This window comes from Simochromis diagramma, unplaced genomic scaffold (assembly GCF_900408965.1).
Source record: "Simochromis diagramma unplaced genomic scaffold, fSimDia1.1 OVJJ01000344.1, whole genome shotgun sequence".
NCBI classification, from domain to species: domain Eukaryota; kingdom Metazoa; phylum Chordata; class Actinopteri; order Cichliformes; family Cichlidae; genus Simochromis; species Simochromis diagramma.
Window position 1 is genome coordinate 499,356 of NW_024387375.1, and position 18,868 is coordinate 518,223.

Sequence of the window (18,868 nt, forward strand, 5' to 3'; positions counted from 1 at the left end):
ATCTGACTATTTTTGACTTTTCTGAGCCTGTCAAGTCCTTCTTTTGACCCATTTTGCCAAAGGAAAGGACATTGCCTAATAATTATGCACACCTGATATAGGGTGTTGATGTCATTAGACCACACCCCTTCTCATTACAGAGATGCACATCACCTAATATGCTTAATTGGTAGTAGGCTTTCGAGCCTATACAGCTTGGAGTAAGACAACATGCATGAAGAGGATGATGTGGACAAAATACTCATTTGCCTAATAATTCTGCACTCCCTGTAGATCTACAGGCAGTATTTAAGACCAGCGTCTACATCTCTTCTTCACCAATTTGTCAGCTAACTCATGTTAGTAACAGGCCATCTTTACTCATTGTACCAAGTTCTTTGTTTAACTTACCATATTCTTCTTGTGATCTTGTAGTCTTTGGATAGAGATAGGTTGGTCATATTTAAATTTGAAGCATTAATTAATGGCAGGATGTCTTTGAGCAGTGTTGTAGGAATGGTTTTGAGGAAGTAATTACTGAAATTAACTCAGAAAGATCAATTGGAGAAAAAGACTAAATGGTACTAAAAGTAGCTACATGTTTCAGAATTATACCAGGGAGCCAAGTAGTTCTGAATTTGAGGCTCTATTTTTCACAGGAGCTACAGTATCCAGTCCCATATGGCAGGCAAAATTATTAACAAGATAATTGACCTCTGTTGGAGTAGCGTTCAAGTAGCTGCTCTGCTCTGTGTTGGTATAGGGCATTAAAGATGATAACAGTGGGTGGATTATATTCTTAAACACCTTTTGTGATAAGGTCTAATCCCCACTGCTGTGTAATCAATTATTGTAAATTTAAATGTTATCAGGAAATGATCAGACAAGAGAGGGTTTTCAGGAAACACTGTTAAATGTTCCATTTCTACCCCATATGTTAAAACAAGATCCAGAGTGCAGGTGCTTTCTTTTATATTTTAAGAAAGCCAATTGAGTCTAACAACAGATTAAATGTTGAGTTGAGGCTGTCATTTTTAGCATCTACATGGATGTTAAAATCACCCGCAATAATTATTTTATCTGAGCTGAGCACTAAATCAGATAAAAAATCAATGAGAAACTGTGTAAAGCCCAGGTGGATGATAGATGATCACAAATAACACTGGATTTTGAGTTTTGCAGCTAGAGTGAACAAGGCTGAGCATCAGGCTTTCAAATGAATTAAAAGTGTGTCTTGGTCTTTGTAAAGTAAAGTAACATTTTATTTGTATATTACTTTTCAAAATAAAAATCACAAAGTGCTTCACAGAAAAACTAAAACATTAAAACAAAAATCAACCAAAAGCAAGTTTAAAAAAAGATGTGTTTTTAGTAGGGGTGGGACTCAATTAAAAAAAAAAAATCTAATTAATTAGAGGCTTTGTAATTAATCGAATCTAATCGCACAAGAAAATTTCCCCCTAAGTGTAAATGTTTTTTGTTTTATTTAAAAGGGTGGGCGACAGAATTAAATAATACAGATGGAAATAAATACTGTAAACTCTAACTCTTTTAATTTATGGGGGGGAAAAGCATTTAAACAGCATTTCAATTCAAAACAGAGAAACAAAAATAATATCCCTGGCCAAAATTGGGCAGACTTAAACACAAAATGCTGTTTTAAGTACCTTATGTACATTTTCAAAGTGGTATTGTTTTTAAATAATAATAATAATAAAAAATTCAACATAAAGTGCAGTTTTTCTTCTTAAAAATAGGGCAGAAAAATAAAAGGTTATTTGACCTGCTTCACCTTTAAACTCTGAGTAACCTTAGCCAATATTATTTTGTACATTAGGCTAAAATAGTTTGATCATCAAAACTTTTAGTGCAAAAAATAACAAACCCGTTGGACTCACAATACCTCCATGCTTATTTACTGTCCATCTCTTTCAGCCAGTTACTTAGACAAACTAGCCTTTTCTTATTTTCAGAGCTCAAGGTGCTTTCTTTTTTGTTACTATGTGACCTGCAAGTGAGAACAGTTTCTCACATGGGACAGAAGTGGCAGGACTAATCAAATATTTGCGGGCCAGGACAGACAGCTGAAGGTGGGTCCCTGCTTGACTGGACCACCACTGCACCAGGCAGTCTTTCTCGCTGATGGTGGATTCTGCTCTTTACAAACTCAGGGCCCTATTACACATGGCTTCCTAATCTGAATCAGAGTCTGAAGACAATGAAGAGAAGATGAAGAACCTTGTCTTTGCTGGCTCCTTTGTGCTGGCATTTTTACACTGTTCCTGCAGCAGGGCCTCAAGGCTGATCCAAACCTCTTCTCACTCTCCCCTTGCAAAGCACTTTAAATCCTTAAAGTGTGGGTCAAGCACAGTAACTATCTTGAGCCACTGGTTGTTTGAGTGTAGCTACATGTTGGATAGGTCCTCTGAACATGAGACATATGTCTCACCTCTAAGAAGCTCAGTCACAAACCTGTAGTAGACAGTTCAAGAAAGTAATTTTTACAAACTTTCAAATCTAGAACTTTTTGAAGAAACTGTAACAATACGTTAAAAGAGAGTTTATTTACCTGCATGGCTCAAGGACAGTTGCCAGCTCGTGGAGTTTTACAAGCTCTGATGGAGTTAAAATGACTAGTTTGTGAGCAGCAAAAACAGCCTCTTGATTCTTCAGTAGACACGAAACCATATCCAGCATTGAATTCCACCATGTGGAAACATCCTGTATGAGTGGCTCTTTCTGTTGCCCCAGTCTTGTTTGCTCCTTGTGTAGTTAATCCATAGTAGCAGGGCTGTCTGTGATGAAAGAAATTTTCTTGCTTTTCAGTGTCATAAAGCTGTTGAATTTTACTTGAAATAGTCTTTGGAAAGTTGGATCACCTGACGCTAATTGTAGGACATTTTTTAACCCCCTATCTTCTACCACTGATAGTGGTCTACAGTCCAGAGCAATCAATTTTGCAAGAGAATTTGTAAGTTTGTCCGATGTTGACTTACTAATTTTGGTCCGTAAGCCAGTCATTTCATCAAGTTTGGGATGCCGACACCTTTTGTTGGTACTTGGTGATTGGTGTTAGAGCTAAAAGCTCCCACAGTTTTTGTGCTCACTGCAACATGTTTTGCATTAAGATGGCACCATAAGGTTGAAGTGCTTTGGTGGTATGCAAACTCCTTTTTTCACAGTTTGCACAAAACCACACTTTTATCGAGGCTTTGCTCAGGTAGTCTTTTGAAATGAAAATTGCCTCCGATAAGTCCTAGTAATGCGCTTTCTTCTGATTCTTTGTAGCGCTGATGTGTAAATCAGTGCAATCGGTATACAAGGAAATCGTGCATTAACAAAAGTTCTCCTTTGCTTGGAATCCAAAGTGCGATTAAATGCGTTTTTTTTAATGCATTATTTTTTTTCTAATTAATACATGCAATTAATGAGTTAAAATCCCATCCCTAGTTTTTAGTGTTTTTTTTTTTAAAGACACCACTGAGTCCACAGATCTCAAGCTCAAAGGCAGAGAGTTCCAGAATTTGGGGGCCACTGTTACTAAAGCTCTGTCACTTTTCAGCCTAGTATGATGGACAACCAGCAAGCCGTGATCACATGGCCTCAGGGACCTGCTGGGGATGTATGGATGTAAAAGATCTCTGACGTATGTTGGTGCTTGTCCATGCGGAGCTCCAAATGTCAAGCTGGATCAGCAGGAGTATGACATGCGAGTAATTGCTGCTACACCGACCCTTGGCCTGTGCTTTGAGAATTCTGATAGTTAGTATGACTCAGGGGTGTTGATTCATTTAAACTAACATAATCATCCTGCTGTAGCAAGGTTTCTGTAAGGCAGAGTAAATCAATTTGTTGATCAATTATTAACTCATGTACTAACAGAGACTTGGAAGTGAGAGACCTAATGTTTAATTTCACTTTTTTACTCTTTGGTACAGATTTGGATAGTGAATTGTTCTTTCTTTGTGATTTTTTTTAAGTCGTAGTAGTTAGTTAAAGTTGTTTTTTGCTGGTTTTAAGTTTGTTTATTGTCCGATTGGGAACTGACACAGTCTCTGGAGTTTTGGGGGGATGACAGGAGGAGAGAAGCTGCAGAGAGGCGTGTAAGACTGCAACTCTGCTTCTTGGTCTTAACTCTGGATAGACATGTCCTTCTCTCCCCATCCCCAGTTGCCTCCCTCCTCATCTCTGGTACCGGTGCCCACTTCTCAATTTTAAATACATGTAGACGTTGAGGGCTCTGAAGGGGCCGTGCTGACACCAGCTGCTATCTGGCAGAGAGTCATTGGTACCATGCCCTTCCCATACTTTAAATGCACTTTAGAACAGCACACTGGAACACCACATATGAGCAGGCAGAATGAGTTATGGGGTCTTCACACCCCCGTTCTCTGTTTGCCATCTGGGGCTGGGGGCCCTTACTTAAACGTAAAAAATAAAATAAAATAAAGAAATAAATAATAAAGAAACTATGACAATCAAGTGGACCAGTATGGCAAAAGCTGTAATGATCCACTTAGGAAAGTAAATCAGTTGGGCATTTTTCTTTGCCATCAGACAGTAATTCTGATTCCTACAGTGCAGGACAGGACAGGCCAAAAAAAGAATAAATGACAGTATTCACTGATTAAAGTGTTCTTATCAAAGAGTTGAGCATTTGTGAAGGAAAAGTTATTTACATATTTATCTCCTGATCTTTATTTTTTATTTTTTTTTATTTTTCTTTCAACAATTCAGTTAGAAATGCCACAGCTGTCTATTATTCAAACCTTGTTACAAAGATTAAGGGTAATCGTAAGGTCTTACTTGACAGCATTACTGATATTGTTACCCCTGTGCTACCTGCTGTCCCAGTGTGTTAAAATGAACATTAAGATATTCTTCTTTCTTTATAAGCAGAAAAAAATCAGTGATGTTTGATGCTAAAGAAAAAATGTTTTTCCTTTAGGATCTTTGTTGGCTGTTCCTGCTCCAGTTTGACATGTTATATTAATTTTTTTTTTTATCTGTTTCTTAAACTGAGCTGGTTAAATTAGTTGACTCAGTGAAAGCATCCTTCTGCTCGCTTGATGTTTTACACATCTCTGTCCAACAATCTCTTTCGGTCTATATGTGTCCATGTGCTGACTATAATTAAAACATAACTGGTCTCTGGTCAAGGTCCTACTTATTTTAAGGCTGTCATCCAACCACTTACATACAGTGGGGCAAAAAAGTATTTAGTCAGCCACCGATTGTGCAAGTTCCCCCACTTAAAATGATGACAGAGGTCAGTAATTTGTACCAGAGGTACACTTCAACTGTGAGAGACAGAATGTGAAAAAAAAATCCATGAATTCACATGGTAGGATTTGTAAAGAATTTATTCGTAAATTAGGGTGGAAAATAAGTATTTGGTCACCTCAAACAAGGAAAATCTCTGGCTCTCACAGACCTGTAACGTCTTCTGTAAGACGCTTTTCTGTCCCCCACTCGTTACCTGTATGAATGGCACCTGTTTGAACTCATCATCTGTATAAAAGACACCTGTCCACAGCCTCAAACAGTCAGACTCCAAACTCCGCCATGGCCAAGACCAAAGAGCTTTCGAAGGACACCAGGAAAAGTATTCTAGACCTGCACCAGACTGGGAAGAGTGAATCTACAATAGGCAAGCAGCTTGGTGTGAAAAAATCAACTGTGGGAGCAATCATCAGAAAATGGAAGACATACAAGACCACTGATAATCTCCCTCAATCTGGGGCTCCACGCAAGATCTCATCCTGTGGGGTCAAAATGATCATGAGAACAGTGAGCAAAGATCCCAGAACCACACGGGGGGACCTGGTGAATGACCTGCAGAGAGCTGGGACCAAAGTAACAAAGGTCACCATCAGTAACACACTACAACGGCAGGGAATCAAATCCCGCAGTGCCAGACGTGTTCCGCTGCTGAAGCCAGTGCATGTCCAGGCCCGTCTGAAGTTTGCCAGAGAGCACATGGATGATACAGCAGAGGATTGGGAGAATGTCATGTGGTCAGATGAAACCAAAGTAGAACTTTTTGGCATAAACTCAACTCGTCGTGTTTGGAGGAAGAAGAATACTGAGTTGCATCCCAAGAACACCATACCTACTGTGAAGCATGGGGGTGGAAACATCATGCTATGGGGCTGTTTTTCTGCCAAGGGGACAGGACGACTGATCCGTGTTAAGGACAGAATGAATGGGGCCATGTATCGTGAGATTTTGAGCCAAAACCTCCTTCCATCAGTGAGAACTTTGAAGATGAAACGAGGCTGGGTCTTCCAACATGACAATGATCCAAAACACACCGCCCGGGCAACAAAGGAGTGGCTCCGTAAGAAGCATTTGAAAGTCCTGGAGTGGCCTAGCCAGTCTCCAGACCTCAACCCCATAGAAAATCTGTGGCGGTAGTTGAAAGTCTGTGTTGCTCGGCGACAGCCCCAAAACATCACTGCTCTCGAGAAGATCTGCATGGAGGAATGGGCCAAAATACCAGCTACTGTGTGTGCAAACCTGGTAAAGACCTATAGTAAACGTTTGACCTCTGTTATTGCCAACAAAGGTTATGTTACAAAGTATTGAGTTGTATTTTTGTTATTGACCAAATACTTATTTTCCACCCTGATTTACGAATAAATTCTTTACAAATCCTACCATGTGGATTCATGGATTTTTTTTTTTTCACATTCTGTCTCTCACAGTTGAAGTGTACCTCTGGTGCAAATTACTGACCTCTGTCATCATTTTAAGTGGGGGAACTTGCACAATCGGTGGCTGACTAAATACTTTTTTGCCCCACTGTAAAGAAATAGCTGAAGTTTGTTTTGTGCTGGTAACGGAAGATCTTGGTCTCCTTGCCGCATTTGCTAACTCTTAAAGCAGGATCTGCTGGCTAGACATCATAAGAAGCTGAAAACTAAAGGACAAAGAGCTTTTGAAACCTCTATACTCTGGGCTGTCCCTGTCTAAGATGAAGATCTCTGAATTTGGTGGTCTCTTTTTTAAGACTTGCATTTGGTTAACTTTTCTTTTCATGTTCTGGAATTAATTGTGAAGCATTTTGTGAGGTTTATTTTGAAAGGTGCTATTAAATAACATTTTATTTACTTACTTGCCACGTTGGATCAACCACAAGGCTATTAATTCTTCCTTTATATTGACTAAAAAATATAAAATTTAAATTAACAAAACAAAAACACACAAAAGAGCTGAGTCCTTGTTGATAACTAATTAACTTGCAGTGTTATCGAGGTCTACCTGCATACAAACGTAATCTCAAATGACATGTCCTTTAGGTCCTGCCACTGCTCCTTGTTTTTCCCTTATGGGTGGTATGCAAGATTAGTCAACACAGCATGTCAATAAAAGGGAATGGCAAAACAATAAAACCTAACGACTAGACTCAGAAAGTCAGAAAGCTGTCATGTGGTCATTATTACAAACCAACTTGCTCTTATTCGTTTTGCTGTATTCCTATTTTTCTTCTGCTGTAGCCTCTTCTCTGTTTCCCTCCTCCTGTCAGTTACAGAGACAATTTCATCTAAATGGCATGCACAAGAGTGGAGATGTCATTCTGGGTGGACTGTTTCAAGTCCACTTTTTTTCAAGCGTTGCTGACCTGTCTTTTACCTCACAGCCACAACAGCCTACTTGCCATGGGTAAGTATGTCAGGGAAAAAAGTGAAAACGAAAGCGAAAACCTATTATTGATATGCATCTTATATCTAGTACTCTCTGCATTAATACATTTGAAAAAATGCCTGGTATGAAACATCTTCTTTGTATTTTTTTTTTGTCATTAAAAATCCCTTTAATTGTGGTTTATAACAGTATTTGTGTAACATGTTTTCCAAGTATTCTGTTGTATTTTTCTTTGTTAGTTTTTATGAACTAGGATTTAGGCAGGCACAAACCATGGCATTTGCTATTGATGAGATCAACAGAAACTCCAACCTGCTGCCAAATGTCACTCTTGGATATACTCTTTATGATAACTGTGTCACACTTGGAATTGGATTCCGTGCAGCATTGTCATTAGCCAGTGGTCAAGAGGAAAACATTATATTAGATAATAGATGTACTGGAAATCTTCCAGTCATAGGGATTGTGGGTGATTCTTCCTCTACACATTCTATTGCCATTTCCAACGTCTTAGGTTTGTACAGAGTACCCATGGTAAGTGGTCTTCTTAATCTTGTAATAGATACCTTGTATTATTTTGATTTCATAGCAAATATAAAGCCACTTAATAATAGAGCTAACATGATAAAAATAATAAAGGAGTACAGGCGTTTGGATATTTATACATAATGTGTATTTTTCACAGGTGAGTTATTTTGCCACTTGTTCCTGCCTAACTGACCGTCAAAAGTATCCATCCTTCTTTAGAACAATACCAAGTGATGCTTTCCAGGTCAGGAGCACAATTTCACATTTGTCACTAAATTATTAATGCAACAACAGAAGTATTTTCAGGAATAAAATACCTGTTTTTTAACAGAATGTATAATGATGTAAAAAACTAAAAATTCTACCTGTGTGCTGTGGAAGTTGATCTGCAAATACTGGTATGAAAGATTTGTTTGTCTTTGCGCTCACCCTTTAATTTGTATTTACATAGGTACGTGCTATGATTCAGATTCTAAAACACTTTGGCTGGACTTGGGCAGGTCTTCTTGTCAGTGATGATGATTACGGACTTCACGCAGCCAGATCTTTGCAATCTGATCTCAGTCTGTCGGGTGAAGGATGCCTGGCTTACTTCGAGATTTTACCCTGGGACAAAGACATGGATGAACTCAGGAGGATTGTGAATGTGATGAAAATGTCCTCAGCTCGAGTTGTCATTGTCTTTGCACATCATAGTCGCATAGTAAACCTTATGGAAGAGGTTTGGGTTTAAAACAATTTAATTATTACTAGTTGCAAGAATAAAAATCATTAGACTGTGCAAAACATGTTTTATATGTCTGTGTGAATGTGTAGTAAAAACTAGTCATGTAGAATTAATTTGCATCATGAGCATCTACTGCATCTACTGTAATATTATGTCACTAAAGTAGTTTTGAGCTACAATATCACATTACAGATTTTGTATAATACAATGCACAGGTAGTGAGGCAAAATCTAACTGGCCTACAGTGGATGGCCAGTGAAGCCTGGACAGAAGCTACTGTGCTCCAAACACCTCAGCTCATGCCATATCTGGGTGGAACACTGGGCATTGCAATTCGTCGAGGAGAAATACCAGGGCTCAGGGAATTCCTCTTACAAATACGTCCTGACCTACATCACAATAACAGCTATGGAAATAGCATGGTGAGAGCTGAACTCTTTCTTATCATATGTCCAAGATGTATATATTTTTATTATTTGTAAAAATCATTTTCAATAAATTTCAGGTGAATCAGTTTTGGGAATTCACATTTAAGTGCAGATTTGCACCAGCTCCAACAGGCTGGGTAGAAGGTAGAGGTACATTATGCACTGGAGAGGAAGATCTGGATCATGTGGACTCTGAGTTTTTGGATATTTCCAACCTCCGGCCAGAATACAATGTGTACAAAGCTGTATATGCTTTAGCATATTCCCTTGATGACATGTTACGGTGCAAGCCAGGAAGAGGACCTTTCCATGGCCACAGCTGTGCCACATTGCAAACATTGGAACCGTGGCAGGTTTGATATCAAATTGCACTCCATTAAATGCGAAGATCTTTTGCCCTATAATTACTTTCAGAACAGAATGCACACAGTAGAGTAAATACGAAAGACAAACCATGAAAAAGTTTGAATGAGCTAAAAAGATGTTTTCATCCTTCTGAACTGGAGTAATGGTTAATATATTTAGATCTGAGAGATCGTAAACCAGTATGCATATACAGCAGTATTAGTGATGTGCGATCTTTGATTTTGAGTTAGATTGTAATAATTTTATATGTTTATATAAATCCAATTTAATGTTATATTTGATTATACCAGGTGCCACTGTTTGCACTATGAAAAATTATTTATTTATTATAAATCCCTTTTTAACAGCTTATTTATTATTTGGAAATGGTCAATTTTACCACTCCATTTGGTGATCAAGTGTCATTTGATGAGAATGGTGATGTGGTGCCAATTTATGATGTGATGAACTGGTTGTGGCTCCCTGATGGAAACATTAAAATTCAAACTGTGGGTGAGGTTAAGAGGTCCGCTTTCAAAGGTGAAGAACTCATACTTGATGAAGACAAAATCTTCTGGAACTTTGAATCCAAAAAGGTTAGATATGGTTTTTAGACTTTTATATTTTGGCACATATATGTATTACATAATATATGTAATTCTGGCAGGTAATATTTAATTTCATCCTATAGCCACCTCGATCAGTATGTAGTGAGAGCTGTCCTCCTGGTACCCACATGGTGAGAAAGAAGGAGGAACCCAAATGCTGTTTTGACTGCATCCCTTGTTCTGAGGGAAAAATCACTAACACGAGCAGTGAGTTTTTATCTTTTACCGCTGCATATTTAATTAGATTCATATTAAACATAGTATGTATGATACCATCTTCCCCCTTTTTGTAGATTCCTTGGAGTGCACCAGTTGTCCAGAGGATTTTTGGTCAAACCCCCAGCGTGACCACTGTGTTCCTAAGAAGACAGAGTTCCTCTCCTACCATGAGCCTCTGGGTATTTGCTTGACAGCAACTTCACTGCTGGGAACATTTATATGTGTTATTGTTCTAGGAATCTTTTTCTACCATCGCAGAACACCTATAATACGTGCCAACAATTCAGAACTTAGTTTTCAGCTATTGCTGTCACTCAAGTTGTGTTTCCTTTGTTCACTGCTGTTCATTGGACGACCTAGGCTATGGACATGCCAACTCAGGCATGCAGCATTTGGGATCAGCTTTGTGCTGTGTGTCTCATGCATCCTGGTAAAAACCATGGTAGTTCTGGCTGTGTTCAAAGCCTCCAAGCCAGGAGGGGGAACCAGTCTGAAGTGGTTTGGTGCTATGCAGCAGAGAGGAACAGTTCTGTTTCTTACAGCTATTCAAGCAGCCATCTGCACTACCTGGCTTGTCTCTTCCTCTCCAACTCCACATAAAAACACCCAATACCACAATGATAAAATCATTTATGAGTGTGCAGTTGGGTCAACTGTTGGTTTTGCAGTGTTATTGGGCTATATTGGGATGCTAGCTTTCCTCAGTTTTCTAATTGCATTCCTGGTGAGGAATCTCCCTGATAGTTTTAATGAGGCCAAACTCATCACATTCAGCATGCTGATCTTCTGTGCTGTGTGGGTAGCCTTTGTTCCTGTTTATATCAGCTCACCAGGAAATTATGCAGATGCAGTGGAGGTATTTGCCATCTTGGCCTCAAGTTTTGGACTCTTGGTCACATTGTTTGGACCCAAATGTTACATAATCCTGTTGAGACCAGAGTTGAACACAAAGAAAGCTATAATGGCTCGCCGCAATGGAACACAGATTTTTCATATACAGTAGAAAACGTCCAGATATTTTTTTTATTTAAGCTTATACGCAACTAAAAAAAATACATTGTCTAAATGAACAAAGTAATAAATATGGTTTCATACTGTTATGTTATATTCCAGGGTATTTGGTCTTTCTGGAACTGATGTTCACTGAGAAACATATAGTGGGGCAAAACCGTATTTAGTCAGCCACCAATTGTGCAAGTTCTCCCACTTAAAAAGATGAGAGAGGCCTGTAATGTTCATTATAGGCCTGGAGGGAGGAAGCTGGAGGGAGCTCAACTCCCTCCAGCTTTGGACAACAACAACAAGAACCCCCCCTCCCCTTCCCGCACACACTAACTCACTTCTTCCTGCATCACAACCAAACATGTATCTTAAAGAAACAACAACAGTGCACAGAGATAGCCAACCTAACACAGTAAAATAACCTTTAACCTTTGTACCAAGGTTTACCAAACTCGTCAATCCTGGGATCCCTGTGGCAGACCGGGCGAGGGATAAGCTGCACCCTCTTCCCTTCAGGGAGTATTAGAAAGCCTTTGCCCAGGTCCAGTACACCACTGATGGCTTGCAAAAAGTCCAGTCCAAGGATGCAGGCGTACTGCACGCCAGCCACCCAGACAGCATAAGGTACACCGAGGTCCCCCACCTTAAACTGGAACATTCCCCTCCCTCTAATTGGGGCCAGGTCACCAGTCACAGTTCTAAGTTGCACATTACTTGGTTGCACAGCTCCAGTTGGGACGATATCAGGTCGGACCAGTGTTGCATTGGACCCTGTGTCCAGGAGGACCATACAGGACACCCCTGCAATCGTCACCGGAACATGGCAAAAGTCACCAGCCTGGGTCCAGCCCACAGCAACGACTGCACTGGGTGGTAATGGAGGTGGTGTGGGGGTGTCGGTCTCCCTGGCCTTTGTACTCCCACCTACATGGTCCCTTGGCCACTTCCCGTGGCGTCCTGCGTTTTTATGTTCGCCGCAGCTTGCTGGGTGCCACCATGTTTGTTTACATCACGTGACGGCGCGCCATGCGATGACAACTCTGTCCCGCTGAAACCATGGTCATGGCGCAAAAAGATTAATCAATAGAAAAGAGTCTAGTCAAACCTGGAGAAAATCCAGCCTGAGCCGACAGCCACAGCGCCATTTCCCTCACTCTATGGGCAGGTGAGTGCAGACGAAGTTCCCTCTCCTGAATCTCTTTCTTAATCTTGTCTGGCAACATCCCCCGTCTTGTGTCGATCAGTGTCGCCAGCAACAGCTCCAGGTGTCAGGTTTTTTATTTGTTTTCTCTTCACTTCTGACACCAGTGTAACGTTCCCATATGCTCTCAAGCACCAGACGGTTTTGACCTCAGTTTATCAGTTTATTAAATAAGTACAGGCAAACAGGCCGTTATCCCCGGGGAGAGTCTTCTGGTACAACCCACTTCCTCCAGCTCCGGACAACAGCAACAAGAACCCCCCTCCCTTTCCCGCACACACTAACTCACTTCTTCCTGCAGCACAACCAAACATGTATCTTTAACAAAACAACAACAGTGCACAGAGATAGCCAACCTAACCTGGGGTGGCTGTAGCTCAGGTGGCAGAGCAGTTCAACCACTAATCAAAAGGTCAGTGGTTCGATCCCAGGCTGCCTCCTGGCTGCATGTCAAATATCCTTGGGCAAGATGCTAACCCTATGTTTGCCTACTGGTGGTGGTCAGAGGGCCTGGTGGCGCCAGTGTCCAGCAGCCTCGCCTCTGTCAGTGCGCCCCAGGGCAGCTGTGGCTACAATGTAGCTTGCCATTGCCACTGTGTGAATGGGTGAATGACTGAATGTAGTGTAAAACGCTTTGGGGTCCTTAGGGACTGAATAAAGCGCTATACAAATGCAGGCCATTTACCATTTTTTTCTAACACAGTAAAATAACCTTTAACCATCATTACAGTGTGTATACTAATCTGCTAAAACATAAGCTCTGCTGAAACATGGTCTGCTCCAATTTCAATGTACAATGCCCAGCTACAGCTACAATAAAGGAATCTTTATCTTTCATGATATAAATTATTAAATAACTAAGGATTTAGGATTAAGATTTAAGAATTATAAACTAATTGTCAGGTCTGGGATGGCAGACCAGGTGGAGTGCAGAAAGAGTGGACCCACATGCAGACAATGGAGACGGAACTGGACCGTAAAGCAAGACTTTTATTTTCGACTGCACAAAATACAAAATAAAGAGAGACTAAGATTAAACTAACAAAAACTAAAATGGGAAAACCTAAACACTAAACACTAGGTACACAGAACGTGACATGTGAGAACATGAAACCTGAAACCCGAGGCCTCTGGCTGGGATGAGGCAGGACCCAATGGTCTAGATGGCGGAGACAGAGCAGACAGGGTAGTCCATGGCAGATGGCGGTGATGTATGGCGTTATTTTTGTGCCACTATTCTGAGCGCACGAAAAAAGAATTGAGGGCACGTAAAAAAAAATTGCAGGTGCAACAGGTGCAAGTGTTGCATTTTGAAGAGAAATTTATTTTGAGCGTACAAAAGCTGAATTTGAGTGAACAAAATTCATTGCTGCGTGCAAAAAACATATTTCAGTGTTTGCGCTTATCCATATACACACACAATAGTACCCCCTCTCGCTCAGTTTTTTCATTTGCGCTTGCTCGCAATGTGTTGCTTGCGCTCACAACATTCTCTGCTTCGTACGCTCAACTCTCTGTACACCGTTATAAGTGTGCCACAAAACCAACCAATCACAGACTTGATTTCAAAAATTCTGATTGGCTCTTACGGTCTCCAATCAGCTCGCTAGCTACTGCCTTCCGGACACCAGAAACACTGTCCACTCAGCCTCGCTTCTTGCAGATAGAGGGATTTTTGATTTACTCTGCAGCTAAAGAAGAGATGGCAGAATCAAACAATGGCTCCAATAATACTACACCACAGTATCAGGTGAGTTTAAATTTTTTTTTGTGAATTTAGTAATTTGCTGTCCTTTCTGTTTAATATGCTGTGAAATTGTAGTTACAGATGCAGCTGTAGAGTTTAAGCTAGCCTTATGGGTAATTACCAGTGTAGTTGTCTTACTGAGGCAGTGTATCCTAATCATGTTTTTTAGGGTAATGGTGCAGTTGAGTCAGCAGTAAGAAATCTGGTGTCTTTGCTGCTTAACAACATATCCACAAATCCTTCAGGGAGGCCAACAGAGAGTGGGCAGCCGGAGCCTAGAAATCTGACTATCCAGCAAGAGATGACAAGGTTTTTGCTTGTTTTGTGTGGGGTTTTTTTGGTGTTTTTTTTAACTTTTTGCAATCTTTTCTGTTAAAGTTATTTGGTTTGTGGATTTATCAACATTGATTTTTAAATTAAAATGTGCTATTAAGGACTGATGTCATATTTAATAACTTTATTAAACAATAACCCTTATGTTATGCAACACTGCATTTTTTAAACTCATGCATTTTCATCACACAGATCATTTCCAGGATATTTCAAATCACACTTGAGCCGTGGTAAAAAGAGATGTTTAACATCTACTAAGCAGCGTGTTAAGGCAGGCAGTAAGACCACAGGCATCAGTTTTTATTTGCTGTCAAAAATCAAAAATTACATCCTACACACCTTTGCCAGCTGAGGAGCTTGAACTCCTACAAGCTGGCATGGGGAGACAAACAGTGTCTCTTCCAGAAGATGGTGACCATGCAGAGGTAAGTTTGTGCAGTCAGTATTAAAATCAGTCATTGGCAAACGCATTTAGCCTGAATCATATGCCACAGTCCATTTAGTGTTCCATTCTGCTTAACTGTGTTTTTAACTAAGATTTCTAGACTTCTGGAAGAAACCTTTCCAAAAATGGAATATCTTTGTGGAGGATGGCTCTTGCATAAGGCAACAGGTTTGTTGTTAATTCAATTTTTATGTGTTTCTTTTGGCATTCTTGCGTGCTCATACTGCATTATGATTATGTAGTTGATACCAGAGGCGGAGCCAGACATTTGAAACACCCGGGGCTTAGCCCTAAAGGGTAGTATGCATGTGGGATTTTTTTTTTTTTTTTTTTTTGGGGGGGGGGGTTAGAAATGACTGAAAGATTAATAGGCTCTGTTTTGAGTTTTGTTCAAAAAAGAATGACTTCATATAGGGAAAAATATATATCACATGTGCAGGACACCTTAAACTAGTTTTTTAATTAAGCAGCAAGGCAGAACAAGGTCAGGGCTGTATCAAGACACGAGGACTAAACCCCAATTCAACTAGACCCAGAACTGATCCAGAATTAAAACAGGACTACAACAGTTCAAAATCAGGACTACTTGGGATTTAACCAAGACAGAACCAGAATCAGAACTAGATGATACTAGCACTAAAAATCATCATATACCTGCACTACACTTGTTTTTTTAATTCTACCAAAGTCCACTATTTAGATTGAGAAACGTTTATATAATTATTCAGCCTTGTTGTGCAAACAAGCCTGCATAACTTAATAAATGTAGAATTTGAAAAATAGCAAACCTAAAAAGAAACACTAGGTACGAGATACATGAGGACCTATGATACGGTGATACTTTTGGTAAACAACCATTTGACTAACATGTGTGTCTCACCTGCTCTTGTTCATCTCTGTTCTGTCCTCATTCTCCTCTCTCTCCCTCTTTGTGCTGACAATCATCAAATATACAGGGAAAACCAGATATTTACATACTCTTCAGATCAAAACACAAACAATTTTTTAATTGTAACATCAAATCAGACTAAATGTTTATTTTTTTAGATTGATAAATATAAAAAACACATTTGTTAACTTTAAGAGTAAAGAGAGAAACTATCTGTATTTCTTAATTGCAAATGGCACCAAATTGTATTCAAACTGAGCCACACTTATGGAGCTCCACAGTTCTGTTCCTGGTGTTTTGGTTGACATCTCTGGATTTTCCCATGTCACAGAAACAGGCTCTGTGTTTTGCCTTATATGCATCCACAGGTGTGCCACCAATTTACTCACATGGACTCTACTAACCTATCAGGAGCTTCTTCAGCTCAGAATGGAATCATCTGGAGTTTCTTATTAATTAACAATAAACTTAGTGTATATGTGCTCCTAATTTTGATCAAAGTGATAAAAAATAGACAGCTCTGTCTCTCTTTATTCTGACATTTAACTAATTCAAAATATATTTCAATATTTATCTAAAACAAAAGTTTACTCTAAATTGATGTTGTACAGTAAAAATGTTTTATGTTTTCTCCCTAAAGTGTATGTAAATATCTGGTTACAAATGTGAATATCCTGCTGTGTACTGAAATCCCTCTTGTTTTGCATAGAAATATACTAAACAACATACAAAGCATAATATATAAAATAACATTTACCTGAGTTTTTTCTTTGAAAGAAGCCTCTAATGTCCATTCTTATATTTCAGTACATAACTGAAACCGATTTAGTCGGGGAGGGTAAGAACTGAAAATATGAAATAAACACACGTAAGCTAAGACTCTCTAAAAAAATAGCATTTGTTCGGCTTTTCATTTCGCCATTTGTTGATTCACTTGAAGAGCAAGTAACGTAATATTGGTCAAGTGATCAGTTTGATATCAATCTTTCGTGATTCACCGTCATATTTAGATTATTTGTACGGTACGAATGATTTGCTTTGGTACCTGGTCAAACTTAAGCTCTCCTTAGTATGGCTGGCTCCGTTTCTCCAACAGCGCACTCACAGGCAGCAGCTGCCCCACCCCCTCGCTCAGTTGCTTAGTGCCTGAGCTCGGATCATACCAATATCAGGGGGGATTCACGCACAGTCGTAAATTCCCACAGTGTGCACTATGTGCTTCGAATATTGCTTGCACTTTTTGTTTTATACAGTTGTCAGCCAGGCATCTAACTATGAAAAAATTACACTCCAAAAGACCCCGGGCTTCTGACAAAACAACCCGGGCTTAAGCCCAGTAAGCCACCCCCACGCACCGCCCCTGGTTGATACTTTTGCTGCTTGATTGTTTATGCTATTTTTCTGTCAATAAAGGTGGCGGTGGTCGACGAAAGCTCACTGTAATCCCACCTGAAACAGAAGGATATTCTGTCAAAACACTGAAAGCTGTGTCAGGAGGTGGCAAATCCACTTTTTACATAGTACCTCTTCAGGAAACATTAGACACATCTCCTCTACCTCCCGACTCACAGCACTTTTCAAAGATGCCAAAGAAGATATGTTACCAGTGTAATGAAGTTATGCCTCTGCAGATGCTTGCAGTACACATCAATACGTGCAAAGGAAAATTCTCTCCTGATAAGACTGATGATGAGGTGAGACAATTTTGATGAAATCAAAATGAGCAATTTTGATTAAATAATATAGTATCACAATTACTGTTTTTTGATTCTGCAGGAATCGGAGTTATGCATTGTGAAAAGCAAATGCAAGGTAAACCTAGCACATTACTAAAAACCATAGTAACTACAATGAATTTTGTATCGGTAATGATCTTTTTCCCACTATGCATAACATGTACCCCTTTTTTGAAATTGTAGGTTATTTGTCCAATATGCACTAAGGATTTTCCTGAAGATGAGATCACAGTCCATGCGAGTCTGTGTGGGGATAGGTAATCTTTTTTCAGCCGTTTATGAAAAAATGTTAATCAGTAACAGTCCACGCAAACATATGTAGTTTTTTTTTTTGTTTTTGTTTTTTTTAACTTTGTTTCGTCAACAGCTTTCAATGCATGGTGCCTGAAGAAAATGACCAAACTACAGGGACACCAGCTCAAACTTCAGTATGCACAACAGACAGGTACTTTTTGCTCTATTATAGTTCATATACACACTATTGTGCAGAACCATTTGTTAAAATTATGTGTAAGATCTTTTACACAATAACTGGGGTTTAATTTCATATAAAACATTTTATGATCACACTACTTTAAATTATTGTTAAAGGTTGCTGCAATAATTTCTAATCACGTTTAGCGTGGTAGCCTCTTTTAATCTAAAGATGATTATTTTTCTTTGAGAACTTAGGATGTTTTCTACCCTGTTTTTGTTAAGCGTGGAAGATGTATTGCGTTGCCTTGAACAACAAGTCGACACCACAACAGAATTTAAGTTGTGTGTGGACAGAGAAGACCTTCCAGACAGAGGCATTCTCCAGTGGCAGAGAAAAAAAGCTGCATCTCCCACCAGTGTTCTTAGGGTGGTTTTCATTGGAGAGGCAGGGGTGGATACAGGAGCACTTAGGAAAGAGTTTTTGAGTGGTGAGTTGCCTATTACCTGTTTTGTCCTAGTGTCAATATATAATGGATAACTTAAAAATGCGGATATTTTTTGTATGAAAGACATGATTTCAGGTATTGAAAGCAGATTCTTTGAAGGACCTGAGAACA

At 39.5% G+C, this 18,868-nt stretch overlaps 1 protein-coding gene and 1 long non-coding RNA gene across 2 annotated transcripts; both read left to right on the plus strand.

Moving 5' to 3' along the window:
• Positions 1-10,097: 10,097 nt before the first annotated feature.
• On the plus strand, positions 10,098-11,546 carry LOC120719553 (extracellular calcium-sensing receptor-like). The gene has a single exon (XM_040008838.1). The coding sequence runs from the start codon at positions 10,525-10,527 to the stop codon at positions 11,482-11,484; it is 960 nt and encodes a 319-aa protein (XP_039864772.1). The 5' UTR covers positions 10,098-10,524; the 3' UTR covers positions 11,485-11,546.
• A 2,561-nt stretch (positions 11,547-14,107) lies between these two features.
• LOC120719566 lies at positions 14,108-15,379 on the plus strand. The gene is made up of 4 exons (XR_005692717.1): positions 14,108-14,434; positions 14,601-14,740; positions 14,957-15,189; positions 15,302-15,379. It is a non-coding gene; the product is annotated as an uncharacterized LOC120719566 (long non-coding RNA).
• The last annotated feature ends 3,489 nt before the right edge of the window (positions 15,380-18,868 follow it).